Source organism: Hydra vulgaris, chromosome 12 (assembly GCF_038396675.1).
Source record: "Hydra vulgaris chromosome 12, alternate assembly HydraT2T_AEP".
Lineage (NCBI taxonomy): Eukaryota > Metazoa > Cnidaria > Hydrozoa > Anthoathecata > Hydridae > Hydra > Hydra vulgaris.
The window spans coordinates 20,203,085-20,225,000 of record NC_088931.1 but is presented as its reverse complement, the minus strand read 5'-3'; the positions used below and the strand labels follow the sequence as shown (position 1 = coordinate 20,225,000).

Below are 21,916 nucleotides of genomic sequence, written 5' to 3'. Positions count from 1 at the left end.
ATGCCACAAAAGATAACATTATAAAGGCAATTTATGCAAAACTGTGTGAAAGGTTCTTTGAAGAACCTCAACGGGTGCTCAAATATAGCACCCGTGGTAGAGTTCTTCGAAGATCCCTAAGTAGTTCTTTAAGGAACCTTATCGGAGGGTTCTTATGAATAACCAATTTATAAGGTTCTTTAAGGAACCTAAAACGGTGCTCCATTGGCATAACCGCTAAGAACCTTTAAAAGTTCTTCCGAGAACCATTCCGCTTAAGAGTGTATATACATATATATATTTATAAATAAATTGTTAGTGTATTCTACACATAGAGTGCTCTATGTTCTTAAAGAACAGAGCAGTAATAAAACTTGTCTAATTTTTTTTTTCAACAACTTCAATACTATATATATATATATATATATATATATATATATACATATATATATATATATATATATATATATATATACATATATATATATATATATATGTATATATATATATATATATATATATATATATATATATATATATATATATAGCGAGAGGTTCCGAGTTTGAAAGCAAGAGGTTCCGTGGTTGTCCCTCCATGTCCCTGGTAGTACCGCACTTAAATTGTTTCTCTGCGCAGCGGCATTGTTACTCAAGGTTCATGTTTCGGAGTTATAGATATAATATATATAATATATATTATGCAATATATATATTATATCTATTATATATATATATATATATATATATATATATATATATATATATATATATATAAATATATATACATATATAATATATATATAGTATTAAAGTTGTTGAAGAAAAAAATTAGATAAGTGTTATTACTAATATATATATTTATATATAATATATATAAAGTATACACACACACACACACACACACACACACACACACACACACACACACACACACACACACACACACACACACACACACACACATATATATATATATAAAAGGTATATATAAAGTATATATATACACACATATATATAAGGTATATATATATATATATATAAGGTATATATATATATATATATATATATATATATATATATATATATATATATATATATATGTATGTATATATATATATATATATATTATATATTTATGTATATATATATATGTATGTATGAATATATATATATATTTATATATATATATATATATATACATACATATATATATATACATAAATATGTATATATATATAAATATACACATATATATATATATATATATATATATATATATATATATATATATATATATATATATGTATATATATATATATATATATATATATATATATATATATATATATATATATATATATATATATATATATAGTATTGTGTATGATCAGGATAGTAGTGTTAAAGTACAAAATCCCAAGTTCACAAAAAATACTAATCTTGATTCCCACTATTTCCATGATAATTTAGCGCTTAAACTATCTTTTTGTCCTGATTTGGAGCTGCAAGGGTTAAGAGAGGGTTGTAACTATTTAAAAAAACAAAAAAAATAGTACTTTTTTTAAATGTAGTTAACTTTCTTTACTGTAGTTAATTCATTCTTGGGGAGGAAAAGTTAAGCAAAAATACCAGCATTTATATGTGTATAAATACATATAAATACTGGATCATAGAACATCACTGATATTATCAGTAAACTTACTGCTTTCAAATCACTTTTAAAATTTTTTGTAGAATAACCACGACCCACTTTTGGTGTGAAGACATTTATTTGATGCATATGTGCAACAAGCATTAAAGCTGTTCTACGACCAACACCACTCCGACCTGCTAGAACCAAAGAACCATTAGGTTGGGTTAGTATTCTATCAATACTTGCAACATTATCAAGGACTTCGTCAAATACAAGATAATCAAGTTCTTTTGTATCTCGACCTTGTATAAATTAATGATGAAATCATTTTTAAAAATAAGTTTTTAATTAAGTTTAATTGAATTTAATTTGTAAGTTTGTAATAGATATGTTTGTAGTCTTAGTGTATGAATATGTAAATATATGCTTTGTGTATAAATAAGTAAACATATGGTCAAAACAACTCAAGTAAATATTGTCAAACTTTAAAGTCAAATTTACTAGCTTAACTTGAATGGAGGTCAAAAAAATTTGATATGAACTTTAAATAAATATTAAAAATTAAAAAAAAAAAATTTTAAACATTCTTTACTGTAACTTTTATGCAGGTTTCCAATTTATGATTAAAAAAAGAGGCACAGAAATGTTGTTTCAACTAATGCACATGATTAAATTATATAGAGGCATATAGAGTATATTATTATATACTAATGCATGAAAATTTAAAGTGGTTTGTAATTTAAATCAAATTCTATTAGAAAAATTTTTTTTTAAAAGAACATTTATTCTAATCTCTATATATTACAAATACACTTACCAAAAGCAACTAGTCCCTTGTTTACAATCTGTTTAAAATCTTCTTTTAAAAGCATACCAAGTGGTCTTCCAAATGATCCTCTAACATTTCCGGTATGTGATAGACCTCCACTTGCACCCCATGTTACATAGTATGTATTTTTTAGGTCATCAATGTTTACAGACCAGTCATTGCGAACAATAGACATTAGCATATTTTCAAATTTATCAAGACTTTCATGACCAACTAAACGATCACTAAATAATCTTTTAGCTTGATACGCCCAAATTTTAATAAGAGTAGTTGAACTTTTATCAGAGGCATCACCAACATCATATCTTAAAATTCCAAGTATCCACTTAGATAAATCTTTTGGTGTAAATATATAATGAGGGTAATGATCAACAGTAAACTTACTTCTCATCTAAAGAGCATAAATTATTTCTTCTTACTTGAAGAGCATAAATTATTTCTCCTTACTTAAAGAGCATAAATTATTTAAAGAAGTATTCACACATAAACTTGTTTGTTGGAAATAACAGGAAAAAAAAACTATATACAAAACTTGAATAAAAGTAAATGTATTCAAATAAAAACTAAACAAACTGTTTACTTGTTCATATACTTGAACAGTTGATTTAGCTAATTGTTTAATATTCTTTTCTGTACTCCATACGGGATGATTTACAAATGAAGAATAACTTAACACTTTTAAATATTCTGTATAAATTGTCTCTAATTGAGATTTTGTGGGATACCTAAAAAGAATGTTTAAAAGAGAAAAAAATATTTAGGTTTTTTATTTGAAAATAGAAGAAACTTATATATTCATTAAAACTACATTTAATAATAATTAAAATGACATTGTACTACATCATATTTGAAAAAATATGAAACAATTTTGAACAAATTTAGGCTTGAAAATAGAAGACGCCGATATCCTTGAAAGTTTATATTAAAACTAAATTAAAATTAACTATTTCATATTTTTTTAAATACTTATGTAAAAGTTGTTAATATATTTGAATAAAAAATGAAAAAAAAAAGAAAAGACTTTTTATTAAATATCTTAAATTTAAAAATTTTACCCTATTGAGCAAATACGCACAATTGATGTAAAACGAGAACTTAATTGATGTCGACCTAATGAGCTTGTAGCATTCATAGAGCCAACAATTTGGACACCATCTAACCCAACCCATTCAAGATTCATATCATAGAAGCCATTGTATGTAATAACCTTTAGTCACATGTTATATTAATAGTCAAACATACTAGTGAATATTACCCAATATTTTTTCTATTGTAATACATCTAATTAAATTATAATACATCTAATACTTAAAATAACATAACTATAAAATAAAAAATAAAATAATTAGTAAGTATTTCAAATATGTAGAAACTATTTCTAAAAAATAATCCAAAGAGTCTCACATATATGATATGCATACAAACACACATATACTAATATATATATATATATATATATATATATATATATATATATATATATATATATATATATATATACATATATATATATATATATATATATATATATATATATATATATATGGGTATTTCCACTATGGAAGAGATAAATTTCGTGTTTAAAAATTTCTTTTTTCAAAAGGTTTTATTTCTTTAATTATAGTTTAAACACCTTAAAATTATTGTTAAAATAAATTTTGAGTAGAAAATGTTTGAACCGAGTAGATAAATTTGATGAATGTTAGCAACTGTTTGTTCTTTTTATTATTCGAAAAAGTGAGTAAAATTTGAGGGCGAGTTATTGCAATATTTTAAACAAAACATATCCATATTTTTGTTTAGAAAGAATCTTTGAGATTACATATATGTCTTGAGTAAAAAAACTTTTACTCTTTAAAAATAATTCAAGTGTTTTTTTGTCACATACACATCTGCAAAAATTAGGTTGCGTCACTGAACTAAAAGCTGAAATTATGCTTTATGGCGAGATTTTTTTAGAAATTATATATTTTAATGTAAACTTTTAATCATTACTAAAAAAAAAATTGGTCAAAAAGCATTGTATTAACATATAGTTATAGTTTAAAAGCTGTTGCATCACTGAACCCATCGACGGGATAATTAGCGTTTTATAAAATAGCGCGGTAAGGAAGTCAAAATATCATCCAAAAGTTCAGATTTCGTTGTGGGTTTTCGAATTTTTCAAATTCGAATAAATTTTTGCATTTTAGTATTGTGAAGGGCTATTAGTAAATATTAGTAAACTTTTGGATTTATGTTAACGTTTTCTTATAAAGTTGTAAATTTTTAAGAAATGGAATCAAAATTAGAAGTAAAAAAAAACGTTATGCAGAATACCAAGCTAATTATGTTTCTCGGAATGCTGATAGAAATAAATGAAAAAAAAGAAAGAAATGTCCAGAGTTAGATCTAAGAGATATCGAGAAAAATTGAAAGCCGATCCTAATAAAAAAGCAGCTTATGCTGCTAAAGCAAAATTAAGAGTTTTAAAAAGTCGCGCTTTAAAAAGAAAACTTTTAAATCAATATCAAAGACCAAGCTCATCTTTTAAAAACGTTCAACAAAGAGGAAAAGCATTGAAAAAAGTTTTAAAAGCACTACCAACTTCAAAGGAGAAACAATCTGAAATTCTTTCTATTCTTTCAAATAGCTTTGCTTGTAAAGATAATTCGGGTCTACCTCCAGCATGTTCAAAGCTGTATGGTCTTTCTGAAAGCGATGTTTTAGCAGTTGTAAACTTTTATAATGAAGATGAAATTTCCCAAATATCACCAAACAAAAAAGATGTCACTCGAATTCAATTATCTGAGGGAAAAGCAAACAATATTCAGATACGTCATTTATATTATACGCTAAAAGAAGCTTTCGAGTTATTCAAGAAAAAGCATCTGCACATAAAAATTGGACTCAGCAAATTTTGCGACCTTCATCCATGCAATGTAAAATCAGTTACAAAATTTCCGCATAATGTTTGTGTTTGTAGTTTGCATGAAAATATGCGATTTGCCTTAAATGCATTAACAAAATCAATTCAAGCGCCTTCAATCAAAGTTGGCTCTGAAATGATAAATAACTTTGTTTGTGAACCGTACACATACGATTGCGCCTATGACAAATGCGTTGCATGCAAAGGTATGAAACAGTTCAATAAACACTTGCAAACTGTTAATACATTTGGTTTTGAAGTATCCTGGGACGAGTGGAGAAAGCCTGAAACTAAAACATATGCAAACATTGAAAAAATTTCAAAAAAGTCTACTGTAACAGAACTCATTCAACATATATCAGTGATGTGTGATAAGTTCGTTAAACACGCATTTGTAAAGAAAAACCAATCAACAATTTTTAATAAACTGAAGGAGGTTTCGATGAGTGTTAATTCTGAAATTGCGGTAATCCAAGTTGACTGTCATTTTAGCCAAAATCAAGTTTCTATCATGACCCTAGCAGTCTGGAACATTGAGTTAAAAATATTTGCCATAGTTTCAGATTCAACTGATCATACTAAGTCTTCCGTTATACCATACACTGACAAAATCCTTCACTTTATTCCTGATCAAGTCAAAGAAGTACACATGTTCAGTGATAATGCCACTTCTCAGTTCAAAAACAAAAGCATTATGGCTGCAATGGTTGTGTTTGAAAAACGCCTTCATAAAAAATTCTTCTGGCATTTCTTTGCAGCGATGCACGGGAAAGGAGTGGTTGACGGAATAGAAGCTACTGTTAAGCAAATCGCAGCCCTGAGAGTTAAAACTAATCAATACGAAATCAGGTCAGCAGCAGATTTTGCGTTAGCATTACAAGATTTGCAAATATCTGTAATTCACATGTCAGAAAACAATACAAGACAACAAAAAAATGAACTTGGATTCAGTTCAATTTTAAGTTATTCAAGAAAAATCAAAGGTATATCAAAATCACATTATTTTTATGTTCAGAATGATAACGTTGTTCCGATACTATTTTCACCTGAGTATAATTAAAATTTATTACAAAATAACAAAACTTTTTAAAATGATTTTAATTTCGTCTTTTTGTTTGGTCACTGAACATTGCGTCACTGAACTGATAGTTTTTTTTCTGTAAAATAAAACGATATGAAAACTTTATTGTTTGTGGCTTTTTTTATGACTACCTTATTGCCAAATGAATAAATTACAACAAAAAAATCTAATAAGTCAAGCAAGAATTAAAATTTCAGTGAAAACTCCATTTAAAAGTATGCTGATAAAAAAACACTTTTTTCCGCGTTGCGCTACTCATGTTTTAATTTTTCCTAAGAACTCATGTTTTAATTTTTGCTATGTAGCAGTGTTATGTTAATACAATTGTGTTTAGTTTATATTACAAAATTTTAATTCAAGATTGATTTGATCAAGAGTAATAATAAATTATCTTTGAGTTATAGAAAAATTTCTATTAAAAAAAATCTCTCTACATGATGCGTCACTGAACTATGGACTTGGCCATATATATATATATATATATATATATATATATATATATATATATATATATATATATATATATATATAGTATTTTAAAGTAGAAACTATTTCTGAAAACTAATCTAAACAGTCTTGCATATATGATATGCATACAAATACACACATTTATATGTATATATATATATATATATATATATATATATATATATATATATATATATATATATATATATATATATATATATATATATTACACAGGCCAACAAAAAATTTTTTTTTTCTGGTGCCGAGCAAACAATTTGTTTTTTGTATAGCATTTCTCATTTTGATTTCAAATATACAACTCTTTTTTTAGGTTCAAATCTTAAGTATTTAGGGTAAAGTCCCTAATATTGTCGAAAAAAAAGTTATTTAAAAGTATGTCAACCTGGGTCTCAAAAGAAGTGTATTTTCATAGAGTTTTTAGAAAACATAAATATTTTTCCTTAAAATTTATTGACAAAAAAATTATGTGAAAAAATGCTAAAGACTTAAAAAAATTTCAACAGAATATTATTTAGCAATAATACAAAAAATACTTATTTTTATGACAAATGAATAACATTTTTAAAATCTCTATGAAAATATGCTTCTTTTGAGACCCAGGTTGACATACTTTTGAATAATTTTTTTTTCGACAATATTAGGGGCTTTACCCTAAATACTTAAGATTTGAACCTAAATATCTTTACAACTTGACGTGATGGTAAAAAAAGAGTTGCATATTTGAAATCAAAATGAGAAATGCTATACAAAAAACAAATTGTTTGCTCGGCACCAGAAAATATTATATATATATATATATATATATATATATATATATATATATATATATATATATATATATATATATATATATATATATCATTGTGTATATATATATATATACTCTAGCGCTATTAGATGCACTTTAACAATTTTTTTATAACCTAACTAATACTTTAACAATTTTTTTTATAACCTAAAACAGCAATTTCATATATTTTGAGTGTGTCTAATAAATATATATTGGGTTGAGTAAAAAATCAATTTCGTATTTTGCACAAAAATTTTTGTCACTAAAAATAGTTCTTGTAAATTATAGTTACTATATCCATATATATTTTTTTATATGTTGGGTATCACTTTATGATTTTAATGTGTTTGATGTATTTGTATTTATAATTGTAAACATTTTGCAAGCTTGTTTATATGGAGTAAAATTATAAATACTTTTTTGTTTTTTTTGTTTTGTAGTTATTTATGTGCTCCCAGAAGTCCTTACGGTTTTTCCACTAAGCACTGTGGGAGAGCATTTAATCTCAGATTCACTTCTTAAACACAATGTTGCCCTATTTTTAAAGCATATGATAACAGGTGATGAAAAGTGGATAGCTTATGATAATGTTAAGCATTGAAAATTGGAAAGTAAGTTAAACCCACATAAACCACAGCAAAACATTTATGCCCAGAAAGTTATGCTTTGTGCATGGTGGGATTTTAAAGGTATTATTTATTATGAGTTTCTTCCACAAAATCAAACAATTAATTTGTAGAGATAATGTGCTTAACTTGATTGCTTGAAAGCAGCAATTGATGAAAAATATCCCTAATTGGCCAATCGATATGGAGCCAATTTATCCAGATAACACTCCATATATTATGTATTTGAGATTCCTCAAAAATTGTTAGAGTTTTGGTGGTAATCTGGCACCATCCAAAAACTACTTGTTTAGTTTCCTTCAAAATTTACTAAATGGAAAAAAAAAAAAGGTTTCTTTGGATGCTTGCAAAACGCACCTTGAGCAGTTTTTTGCTCAGGGAACCATGAAATTCTGAGAGGAAGGTAATTTAAAATCACATATACATATATATACATATATATATATATATATATATATATATATATATATATATATATATATATATATATATATATATATACACATATACATATATATATATAAATATATATATATATATATATATATATATATATATATATACATATATATATATATATGTATATATATATATATAAATACATGGTTGTACTGGTTGTCAGAAAGTTTTTCTGTATTTTATTGACCAAATAAAAAATTAAAAAGCAAGACCGGAATTTTTTTTTTTATTACTTGATAGACTGCCTGCCCTAACCAAATCCTCAGTCGATGTAGCAACACTCCCTTGTGAGTCAGGCTATAGGATAATCGATGTAGCAACACTCCGCGCATGATTTACAGTAAAAAAAAAATAAAAATAAAAACATCTTATTAAAAAAAATTAAAATAAAAACATTGTTTATATTATTAAAAACATTGTTTATATTATTAAAAACGTTCAGAATGTTTTAAAAACATTCTGAATGTTTTTAATAATATAAACATATATTTATATACATATATTCATATATTTATATACATGTGCTTTTCTGCTATAATCATAACTTTTAAAAAAAAAAAAGTAAAGGAATTGTTTTTAAAGGATTATTGAATAATGCACCAACTTACTTGTTGCAAAAAAGATAAAAGCTGACTGGTACCCCATTTATCAGGTTTTGGCAAATTAATATCTTTAAGATACAAAATAAGCCTTTCACAATCTTTTGGTTTGTACACTCTTCCTGTATTTGTGCTAATACTCATGCAGGTTTGTGAAAGTTTCTGGAGCACATGGATTGGTGAAGTTTGTGCATTGCAATGAATCATTGCAACTTGAGATGAACGCAGTTGTTCAAAAGTAAAATTGAGCAAAAGCCTGTAAAAACATCTCATCATCATAATCATAACAATTATCATCATGATAACCACAATCATTATCATGGTCATCACAATCGTCATTATGATCATCACAATCATCATCATAACTAACATCATTATGAAAATCACAATCATTATGAAAATCATCATCAGCATCATCACGATCATCATCAGCATCATCATGATTATGGTAATCATGATCAATACTATAAGCATCATTATCATCATCAAAATAAAATTAAAAAAAATTAAAAAAACTAACTCTTTGCCACATCCTTCTGGACCAACAAGTATAAAAGGTTGTCTTGTTTCATCAGACTTTAACCACAATGAGAATGAATCCAAATAACGCTTTACATATTGAGTGAGAATAACAGGCGACTTAGTGGATGAAAATTCTTCTGGTTTCAATTTTTCAGGCAACTAAAATAAGTGTATAAACTTGATATTTATTTTGTCTTTAAAGGAAATAAACAAAAAAGATTTACTATTAGTAATGTATAATCAAAAAATAAACATGGTATCAATTATTAAAACCTATAATGGGTCATTTTTTTACTTCATAAAATATATTCTTACCTGCAGCTCATAGTTACTAAGCTTCCCACGTTTCTTATCGTAGTATGCATCAAGAGGATTGGCAGGATCAGGAGGTGTTTCACCCACCCACTTAAATATCTAAAATAATAGGTAACAGTAAATAAAACAACTTTTAAAAAACTATTTAAGTTACATTCATTAAATTCACTAAATGAAAATTTACATTAAAGTTACCTCTTTTGCTAAACTAACTTTTGAATCTTCATTCAAGTTAGCTCCCATTCCCTTAATTAATGCACAAGCAAATTCTCCTTTTGTTGAAACACCCTTCAAGTGTGACAGACCACTCAAGATACTTCCTACTAAAGTTGTTTCTACAATAAAGTCATTGCATTTTAATATGAAGTCAAGGGCGCGTGAAAAGTAATCATCAATCCATCCAGCAAGCAGCTTATTATCAGGTGCCTCTCGTGAAATCCATGCTTTTATTATTGCATTAGTGTCTGTATCTTCATTACTTAAATTTCAAAAATCATTTCAATTAGTTAAAAAAATTTTTTTGTTTTTTCAAATAGATTATAAATTTATTTTATTTCTAGTTTTTTTTCTCTTACTGTCTCTTAACTTGATAGTTCTAAAATACAAACCTTGACAGTCAAGATTGCTTCTTGAAACAAGTTGAGTACTATGAGACTTACATAGGAGACAATTGCTCTGCTACCACATCACTGTCCCATTTAAGAACTACATAATTTATTATATTTTTAATTAAGTTTATTTTATTGACCTGTTAAACTAAAAATTACCTCAAAAATATCATTCCCATTCTAGAAACAGTTGCAGGAGATGCAGAGCTTAAATCATGTGTCTCAAATAAAAAATTCACATTTGGCCCAAACTGTATTCTTTCACCTGAAGGCATTGTTAATAACCTATTATCATCTAAAACTGAATTAAGTGATTCTACCCATTCAGGATCAATATCTCCATCACATATAATCCAAGATTGTACTTCTAATGGTTCTTTTACAACTTCACGAGCAGCCTTGGTTAACACACCATCTGACCATTCTCGAGTGTCTATATCAATTTGACCAAGAAGCTAAGGTATTTAAATTTTAAAACTATTGATAAACAATTACTGAAAGCATCAAAAGTAAATAGCAATATAAAAACCAAAAAATATTTATTAATAATTCAAAAAACTTTCAATTCAAAAATTTAATAATAATTCAAAAAATTTTTAGTCATATTTTTCTACTAAGACAAAAAAATGATTTTATATGCACATTAGTTTAACAATATCTATGCTTGATGTACCTGAGTTCTTGGCATAGCTTTTGGGTTCATAGTATATTGTTTCACAGTTTGACCAACCTTTCCTAAAGCTAGCCGTAACATTGACCAAAGACATGTCTTCCCAGATCCACTAGGACCAACTACTACTACACCCATTCTTTGACGCAATTGTTCATATAGCTCTAAAGCTTTTTTCAACTATAAAAAGATAAATTATTTATATAAATAAGGAATAATAGATTCAAACTTTGAACATGATACATTTCAATGATATTGTTATAATGCAATCCACAAACTTTTTGTAATCAATTTTTTTATATATATTTAAAAAGAAACTTATAACTGTTTTATAAATTCCTGAAGGAACAAATATATGTATGTATGTATGTATGTATGTATGTATGTATGTATGTATGTATGTATGTATGTATGTATGTATGTATGTATGTATGTATGTATGCATGTATGCATGTATGTATGTATGTATAGATCTTTATAAAAACAAAATAACCTGAACTGGACTTTCTACAAGACCCATTTCTTTCATAGTTACTTTAAGTGCTTCTTTTAGTGTTTTATACTCAACATCCTGAAAATCTATGCCTGGAAACACATCTTTAATAAGTGCATCAAATCGTTTTGAATCCGAGAAAGTTAATTTTGATAAAGTATTTAAGCGTAATGCTTGGACAACCAAGTTTGTCTCAGCATTTTTATCTACTATAAAGATAAAATTATATTAAAAAATTAAATAGAAATACTAAATGTATCGTTTAAAAGCGAAGCTAACAACTATTTTCATTTAAATAATTTACCAATAAGTAATTTAAATAATTTACCAATTATCAATTTAAATGATTTACCAATAAATACTTTAATAACTTACCAATTACAAATTTACACAAATTTACCAATAAATAATTATATATATATATATCAACTCAAATGTAAAATGTAGAGAAATGTGGAAAAAAATTGAATTTTAACTATAAATACTTTTCTTGCTATCATCAGTTTTATTCTGTTTTTCTTTTTGAAGTAAATCTCCGCAACCTTTTAAAACAGTCTTTAAAGGACGAAGTCCCCAATCATAATGCTGCTGTTTTGAAAGAAGTTCTCTAACATAAGATGAAAAAAAAAACAACTTATTTTATAGTAAAAAATATTGTGACAACTTACCTTATTTGTTATTTAAAATTTATATGAATTTATTTGTAGGTTTTTCATAAAAAATAACTCACGCAGATAATGTAAATATAGCCACCAACTTTCTTCCTAAATTCTTTCCATCTTTAAAACCTTCTGAAAATAGTATAACTTCAGAAATTAGTTCATTATTAGGTTTTGACATTACAACTGGGCGAAATAATTGCTTCAAATTATCGGGCAGCTTTTGACGACCACCATATCCTTTTCCTGCTGGATTAAGTGTAATAAAAATTCCAGAATTCAAATCTAAAGTAACCTGTAAAAAATATCTTTGTAAAAAAAAGTTACTTTAATTTAATAGATGTTTATTATATGTCTTTCATAAGTGAACTAAATAAAAAACCAAATTGAGTTAATAAGTTTTTGCCTTTTAACAATAGCTTAAAGAATTCTGATAAATCTTATGAAAACTGAGAAAATGTTATTGGCTTACATTTCTTCCCATTAGTTCCATGCTAGCTTCTCTATTTTTTATTGAGGCTTGAATGCTTTGTATTTGAGTTGAAACTGCAGACAGTACTGCTTCTTCCAAACGATTAAACTCATCAAAACATCCCCATGCACCACATTTCACTAGCCCAATAAATATTCTTCCTATAGACTTAACATCAATACCCTAAATTTTAATAATAAACATCACTAATTTAAAAACTAAAAAAACAAAAATGTTAATACAATTTAATACATTATTCTAAGCATTTAAATTAAACAACCTATAGATTTGACATCTACAAAAAAAAAACAAAGTTAAGATTTATATTAAAAATTAATTTCACCTCATCACAATTAAATACAAGGACTTGTCTTCCAAATAATCCACCAAGTGCTTTCACACTTTCTGTTTTTCCAGTACCAGCAGGACCATAAGGGTTCCCTCCAAGACCCATTTTCATACCCTGTGTTAGAGTAAGATAACATTTGTCAGTTAGTGGCGTGTGAACCAGCTTCTGTGCATTACCTTGGTATTCATAAGTATATGAAAAATCAGCATCTACCATACTCATGTAGCATTCACCTTCAAATATTTAAAAAAATATAAATTAATGTCACTAAAGTTTAAGAAATATATACATATTTGATTTTATAATTGTTATTATAAATGTTACTTTGTTGTTGTTATAATCATTATTATCATTATCATTTTTATTATTATTGTTTTATTACTTCTATCATTTTTTTTATAATTATTTTTTTATTTTAGGTGTCCCAAGGGGCTGTCCATCGATTACGTCAACAAAATAGGGGGAGGGGGGTCTGACTTGTTTTAACATATGTTGACAGGGGGAAGGGGGGGGGGAGGTTAAGACAAGTGGATGCCAACAATCTTACTTTTTAAAATAAATTTAGTTTAGTAAAAAAAGGAAAACTAGGCAACGTTTGAATTCCTGTTACATATAAATAGCTTTTTTAAAAAGCTGCTTATATTCCTACTTTTTAAAAACCATCTTGTGCTTTAAAAAGACCTGACACGTACAAAATTAAATAAGCACACACAAGATGTTTGTTTGTAACACTATTTTTTTTTCAAAGTTGTTGTTGATTAGTCATTGTCGTATCTATTCATTTTATTTTATATTCATTTATTATATATTCATTTATTATATATTTTATTATATATTCATTTATTATATATTTTATTATATATTCATTTATTATATATTTTATTATATATTCATTTATTATATATTTTATTATATATTCATTTATTATATATTTTATTATATATTCATTTATTATATATTTTATTATATATTCATTTATTATATATTTTATTATATATTCATTTATTATATATTTTATTATATATTCATTTATTATATATTTTATTATATATTCATTTATTATATATTTTATTATATATTCATTTATTATATATTTTATTATATATTCATTTATTATATATTTTATTATATATTCATTTATTATATATTTTATTATATATTCATTTATTATATATTTTATTATATATTCATTTATTATATATTTTATTATATATTCATTTATTATATATTTTATTATACATTCATTATACATTTTATTATATATATTTATTTCTACATGATTAAAAAAATAATAATAAATAAGAAGAAATTAAGGAGAGCAGTCAAATTTTATCTTTTTTTAAGGTTATTTAAGGACTTTTAAGGAGAATATGTTTTTTTAAGGATATTTGAGGTTTTTAAGGAGGAGTGGGAACCCTGTTATATATATCATTTTATTATATATTCATTTTATTACATGCGTATTTATTCATTCTTATATGCATATTTATTCATTCTTATATGCATGTTTATTTATTCCTATATGCGCATTTATATGCGAATCAACTACCGTAAAATCTCTATTATAATTTTATATAAACATTAAATAGGCTTTTATGTTTTTATAGTAACATATTCAAAATATAAATTAGGTTGTTGCCACTGCTATTTATTTTAAAAATGGTTGTAGAGCCAGCTCTGGATTTATGTAGCTACGCATATGGTTGTAAAATGGAATTAAATTAAACTTTTTAGTATCCTTAATATTTTTAAGTTTCCTGATTACCCCATCCATATTTTCTTTTTTGTTTGTAAGTATGCTTTAAAGAAGAAAAAATTTTTCTATTGGATTCAGCTGTGGCGTGTATGCTGGTAGATAGTTAACAGCAATGCTATGAGAGGCTAGTGTTTGCCTAACAGAAAGACTCCAGTGGAACTTACATTTGTCCATAACAAGCACTGGCGCTTCCACATTGTAGTAATGAAAGTAAAAAATGGATCTGCATTTCAGCTTCCAGTTTTTATTTCATAAGCCAACACTTCCATTGTTGAAGCAGCACAAATCAAACAAATATTCTTGCCATGATTTGCAGACAACTGTAAAATTGCTGGTGCACCCCTTAGCGAATAACCATATGAGCTGTTAATGTGCACATTAAATCCAGTTTCATCCAAATAAATAAGTTTTTCATTTGAAATTCCGTTAATTTTGTTTGCAAAATGCATAACTCGTGTCAAGTTTTGTTCTTCTGACACATACTGCACAACATGCTTTCTTGATAAATCTGCACAACATGCTTTCTTGATAAATCTGTACAACATGCTTTCTTGATAAATCTGAGCGCTTGAGTTTTCTTGAAATAGTAGGCTGAGACATGTTGAAGCCTGCTGCAGAAAGATTTTCTTTTATTGCTTCTTGAGTACAATGATTGTTTACTTGTACGCATAATTCAATAATATTTTTTATTTGAGTGTTTATAGGTCTTTTACCTCATTTTTCATTAGAAAGCAACTTGAATGCAGTCATGATGTAGATTTCTCCTCTGTTTAACTTAACAATAAGATTTTGAACTAAAATAAATTAAGAGAAGTGGAAATGCTTGTTGTAGATGCATTTATTTCAACTAAATGCTTAAGCTTTTCAATTAAACTCTTTTGTAACATTTTTCCTTGTTTTTCGTTTGGCACTGCTATTTTCTCTTCCATCCATAGAGTAAATAATTGTGATTAATAATAATTATAAATAATTAAATTTAAATCTAGATAAATGAATAATTAGATAATAATTTAATCAATCAATAAATTTAATAATAAAATTAAACAAAGACTTAATACTAATAAGTAAGAAAAAGAGGGTAGTTTGTACCTTAAATAAACCATCATCAAATGTAAAAAGTCTTTGTCTTAAGTATTTTTAACCTCATTTAACAGGAAACAAGAGCCATTTGTTTTGAAAAAACTGTGCTTTCTTAAAACGCATATAAGAATGAATAAATACGCATATAAGAATGAATAAATAAGCATCTAAGAATAAATAAATACACATAGAATAAATAAACACGCATATAAAAATGAATAGAAGCGCATATAAAAATGAATAACCCTGTAATATAATATTGAAATAAAGATCTGGTAGATGATTTGAAAAAAGATTTTTTTTTTGTTATTCATCTCTTCAAGGCCAAGAAAACCACTACGGATGAGGAGGCTACTTAATAGTGGCTATAACCCTCTCTCAACTCTATAACTACGAAACACAAACCTTGATGAACAAGGCCACTGGGCGGAGAAACAAGTTGAGCGCGGTAGTACTAGGAACGTGGTGGGGATCAAACTGCGAACCTTCTCGCTTATGAAGCGAGCGCTTTACTACTACACCACTATTGTATATTATTTGAAATAAAGATGTTGGTAGCTCTTTAAAAATTCTGCTTTTAAAGTGCTACCAACATCTTTATTTCAATATTATATTAATATTCATGCATGGAGCTAAAGAGGCGCATCTTGACATCGAAAGAACCACATGAGGCTTGCAAGCTGCAGGTTGCCAACCTCTGGTATAAATGTTTAAATATTATAATGTAGACCATGTACTTAAATAAATCTTTTTATTTGCACAGTGGACTATAACATTGTAAATTGCAACTTTTGGCACTTCTGTCTCAATAAGTTGTCGACCCCTGGTTTATACAATTTGTTAAATGCATCTTTCGTTATACTAAACTCTATTAGAAATAATTGGCTTTTACTGTGAAATTGAATTAGGTCTAAAAGTTAAAGCGAGAAGAATTTGCACATTGAAGTGTTGCATTAATTTGAAATGTGTTCATAATTTAAATGTGTAAGGTGTATACATTTTTGCGAACCCTTTAATCTTTATTTTTTTGTTCGAAGTAAGTTTTTGTAGTTATAAACTGGAAATATGTTCTAAAGTTTGGTTAAAGAGGTAAAAATTGCCAGAAAATTGTTGATGTAATTAATGGACAGCCCCCACCCCAAGAAGTCCTTACAGACTTATCACAGAGCACCATGGAAGAGCATTTGAAAGGAAGTAACACCTCCTTCCTTACTAATATTATAAAAGGTGCTTAGAGATGATGTTAAAACACAGATCTCTATGGATCAAAGCGCAGTGTTTAGCTCACTAAACACTGTGCTTCGTTTGCTCAATTTATGTTTATTATTGTATGATTTTAAAATATTATTATTTTATTGTTCTAGTTATTGTTATTATTATTGTTTTATTTCTATTATAATTATTATTTTGATTACTTTTTGCTTATTGCTTTTAGCAGAAACAAAAATTTAGTATTACCAAACCTTGTTTATTAAGATAAAACCTCAGTTGTTTTTGCCAAGCCCAATCTTCAACACTTTTAGCATTCTCTTTTTGCAACTGTTCAACAACATCAATAAAATGAATTGCATCAAGAATAAGAGCTTTTAATTTTAATTCCAGTACATTTGAAGCAACATCAGAAGAATCATGTTTAATCTCAGTTGCAGTATAACTCTCAAGTTGTGCTTCAAGTTCCGACTTAAACTTATGTAAGCGGTTATTCCGTAAAGCTTCTTCGCATTTTTCAGTAAATAAGATAGCCTCTGCGATGCAGAGAACCTGTAAATAACCAGAAGTGTTAATTGACTTATCTTATTGGTTAAATTTTAAATATGTGCACTCAGGTGTGGACATGCACAAATTTTATAAAAAATTAAAATCTATCATTAAAGGAATTGAAAAGGTTTTAAAATCCTAATAATAAGCTTTTAAAGCCAAATATATGTCATTAGACATAATACTTTTTTAATTGTTTTATAAACTTTAATGTATAATAAATTTTAAATTGTTATACAAATTTTAATGTCTACTTTTTACAATTAAAAGTATTAAAACAATGAATATAATGAAACCTGTGAAGGATATTTTGAGGGATCAACATTACCAGCTTTGCTGTTCCTATAGCATTCAACGGCCATTAATTTAAGAGTTTCTTTCATTTGAAGAGCAAGTGCAGCAAGCCAAACCTATAAAACCAAAATTTTTGTTTGATAATTTTACTAAAAATTAAGTAAAAATTTCACTAAACTATTTTAAAATTTTATAATAAATAAACATTGCAAAACATACTTCTACTTCTTCAGTAATAACAACTGGAGTATTAAGTTTTACAACTTCTCCATCTAAAGACCTCATTGCAATAATATGATGAGATCCATCACTAAAATCAACTTTGTGAATTCCAGCAAAAAGTTTTTTAAGATGCGTTTGAATAACGTTTGGATTTGTAGATTGACCAAGTATTTCTAATAGATCATCATCACCAATGAAATAAAAACGAGGAAACAATGAACGTTTTTCCTAAATAATTTTTAAAATAATTGTGTTTTGTACATCAACCTCTTTCTCTAAAATAAAAAAATCCATACAAGTAAGTACTTGTATTGATTTTTTATTTAAAAAACTAAAAAAAACCTCTAAGAACTCATTAAGAGATTTTTGGCATCGCTGTAACTGGTCCAACATTGTAATAAGCATGTTACGAATGCCTGGTCTTGATACAAGAGATACCAATCTTGCATCATTTTCCATCCCAAAGATTATTGATCTTGATAAAAAAGAAATTTATAAAAAATGTTAAAAAAAATTAAAATTAAAATGTGAAAATTACAAAATTACTTAAAAATCACCTGAAATCATCATCCACTCTTTTGAATCTTTCTTGCTCTCTTGGTAGAGCTCCTCTGCCAAATATTGGTTCTAAATAAACCCATTTTCTCTGAATTTCATTTAAGTTGTGTAAATATTCATCTAGGTCAATTAAGCGTGTTTCCCATAAAGATGCTTTGTCGGCAAATCCCTGATAGTACGGTGAATCTTTTAGTGATTGGAGAAGACACTGATTATCTCCCACCTGTTTTATTTGTAAAAAAGAATTGAATCAGAAATACAGTTATTTAATATTACAGTTTAAGAATAAAATAAAATTTTACCTGATTAAAAAGCTCTTTCCAGTCTTTTACAAGTTGCACATTTTTACTACTGGTATCTGTATATGATGTAAAATTAAAAACTGCCCCAGCACCCCAAAAGTCAAGTTCTCGAAGAGCATCTCTAATTGATACTTCTCCTTGTGCACGATTATTTAACTCCTACAAAATGTTAAAAATGTAATTGATAAATATATATAAGCAATACTTACACTATTTGTTATTAATTTTCAGTCTCCATAGCAGTATCTTATATGGTTAAAACCAATAATAATAAATAATAATCTTCAAAATCTAATCTTAACAAATATTTTATATGTATACAAAGTGCAAAAATATTATATATGTATACTAAGTGCAAAAAAATGACATAAACAACTTGTATTAAATTTTTTTTTTTGAGCTTATCTGTTTATTCATAAAAAAAAAAACTTTAAAAAATTTAAATGAATATCAAAGTATACATCTATTATAAAAGCTTTTGTTTATATTTGTACATGATTTAACCATATAGTTATTGTTTTAAAAAACAAAAGAAGCATACACAAGATATATAGGCAACTAAAAAATTATTGACACCTAAATTTTTTTAATATTTTTTTTGAAGTTTTGTGAGAATAAAATTAAAAGTTCTATAGAATAAATAAAAGTTTATATCTAAGAGTATATTATACACATATCGATTAATTAAATAAGCTTAATTAGTTTATAGTAACATGCACATTGTTAAACAACATTGAACAAATTTTCAAAAAGATTTAGTTGTGGGTTTAGTAAATGATGGCAAGACCTACAGAGATGTTGATAAGCAGGCTGTAATCCTTTTTTGAACACTCCGCAACATTATGAAAAAGCATAATTTGATTGGAACAACAACTGATATTGCTGGAAGAAATCATGACAGAAAAACATCTCCAGCTATTGATCAAAAAAAAATTTTACAATTCAAGCGTAACACATTTGAAGCTGCTCAAAAATTACTAAAAAAGTTCAAAAAAAAAGTTCAAAATGGCCACAAAATCAAGATTTCAACTCCAACAATAAAAAGTTATTGATTGTATATAATGATTCCATCAGTGGATTTTCAAGCAGTAGACATAGCAACAGATTTTTTAAGTTATTTTATTTATTTTTGTTGAAACTTGAATTCAATAATGCTGAGTCAAAACTTTTATCTTTATTTTATTTAAAGTAATTTGAATTGAAATTGCTAAAAAATCATATGCAAAATTAAAAAAAAAAAAATTTCTTAAATTTTAATTAAAAAAAAGACATTTGAATTAATTTTATTTTTAACAGAACTTTTGCTTAACTTTTAAAGCTAGAAACTTAAAAAAAAAAATTATGCTGTATGTATCAATGCTTTAAACTGAAATGCTTAAATGATAAAGTAAATTAATTTGACTTTAATTCAATAATATAAAACCATTCAATAAGCTTAGAAAAACTTACTTTGAGCTGATCATGGTTTGCCACAATGTTTTCTGCAACACTTAAGATATTAGCAAATGTTAACTTTTCTAATGTTACTCCTTTTGGCATTTTCACCATTCGAAACAGTTCTAACCAATGGTCAGATGATAAAGTATCACCACGAACATATTTAAGGACAGGAAAAAGATTCTAAACACAGTGATGTAGCATATATAAAAACAAAAATATAAAATAATATTATCTACTATAAATAGTCTTCTTTAAGCTGATTGCATTAAATAGCAACCCTTACTTTATACATATCAACATCTTTTTGAATCTTCAACACTATGACATTGGGTTCAGTTTTCCTTAGCTTATCTTTCCAAATACCAAGCATGTCATCAAACTGACCAGTATGATTCCTGTTGTAAATATAAACAAAATAAAACAAACTTTTAATTTTAAAAATAAACTTTTGAACTTCAATAAAATATTTCTTACCTGAAAGAAATCCAGTCTTGCTCACCCATTGCATTTAAATCAGTGTTGAACTCCTCATACAGCCTCCACATATCTTCAAATAATGATATGTCACTTTCCAATTCCTCAACAAGTGGTATATCTGGAGGAGCCATTTCAAAATTCAATGAATCAGCACTGTAAAGAATTTTGAAGTTAAAAAAAAACATTTCAACCAACTGATTACAAATTGAAAATACTTTGAAAACTTAAAATAAGTTTATAAAATATTAAAAAAACACAAGTCAGAAAACAAAAGAAGTCTAAAAGATAATTAAAAAAAAAGAATATTTAAAAAACAAAGTAACTTAATGAAAATAGTGTACATTAGTTTTTTTTTGCGTTCTTTTAAATCCTCAAACTCAGCACGCCTTTCTTTAACATTGTTGACTGCTTCAGAGCATGTCTTTTGATCTGCATCAGCATCAATGTTTGCAGGTTTTAGCTGATGCCATCTTGAAGAAAAACGTTGCAGCTCTTGTTGAAAAGCCTCTATTCTACTAGTTAAATCTTTCATCATTGAATTCATCTAA

General features: G+C 26.3%; 1 protein-coding gene across 1 annotated transcript in view; it reads right to left on the bottom strand.

Moving 5' to 3' along the window:
- Positions 1 to 21,916, bottom strand: part of LOC100202757 (cytoplasmic dynein 2 heavy chain 1) — a 78,228-nt gene that overhangs the window by 36,894 nt on the left and 19,418 nt on the right. The window contains exons 14-38 of the mRNA XM_065812485.1: positions 21,710 to 21,912; positions 21,366 to 21,521; positions 21,175 to 21,286; positions 20,901 to 21,071; positions 19,452 to 19,610; positions 19,149 to 19,372; positions 18,934 to 19,066; positions 18,589 to 18,819; positions 18,372 to 18,485; positions 17,781 to 18,078; positions 13,476 to 13,714; positions 13,133 to 13,315; positions 12,732 to 12,955; positions 12,487 to 12,608; positions 12,002 to 12,210; positions 11,512 to 11,688; positions 10,998 to 11,293; positions 10,426 to 10,708; positions 10,231 to 10,329; positions 9,914 to 10,074; positions 9,403 to 9,649; positions 3,497 to 3,648; positions 3,022 to 3,166; positions 2,430 to 2,832; positions 1,682 to 1,914 (exon numbers count right to left, since the gene is read on the bottom strand). Of these exons, the coding sequence (XP_065668557.1) occupies positions 1,682 to 1,914; positions 2,430 to 2,832; positions 3,022 to 3,166; positions 3,497 to 3,648; positions 9,403 to 9,649; positions 9,914 to 10,074; positions 10,231 to 10,329; positions 10,426 to 10,708; positions 10,998 to 11,293; positions 11,512 to 11,688; positions 12,002 to 12,210; positions 12,487 to 12,608; positions 12,732 to 12,955; positions 13,133 to 13,315; positions 13,476 to 13,714; positions 17,781 to 18,078; positions 18,372 to 18,485; positions 18,589 to 18,819; positions 18,934 to 19,066; positions 19,149 to 19,372; positions 19,452 to 19,610; positions 20,901 to 21,071; positions 21,175 to 21,286; positions 21,366 to 21,521; positions 21,710 to 21,912 (4,974 nt within the window). The remainder of the gene's footprint in view (positions 1 to 1,681; positions 1,915 to 2,429; positions 2,833 to 3,021; positions 3,167 to 3,496; positions 3,649 to 9,402; positions 9,650 to 9,913; positions 10,075 to 10,230; positions 10,330 to 10,425; positions 10,709 to 10,997; positions 11,294 to 11,511; positions 11,689 to 12,001; positions 12,211 to 12,486; positions 12,609 to 12,731; positions 12,956 to 13,132; positions 13,316 to 13,475; positions 13,715 to 17,780; positions 18,079 to 18,371; positions 18,486 to 18,588; positions 18,820 to 18,933; positions 19,067 to 19,148; positions 19,373 to 19,451; positions 19,611 to 20,900; positions 21,072 to 21,174; positions 21,287 to 21,365; positions 21,522 to 21,709; positions 21,913 to 21,916) is intronic.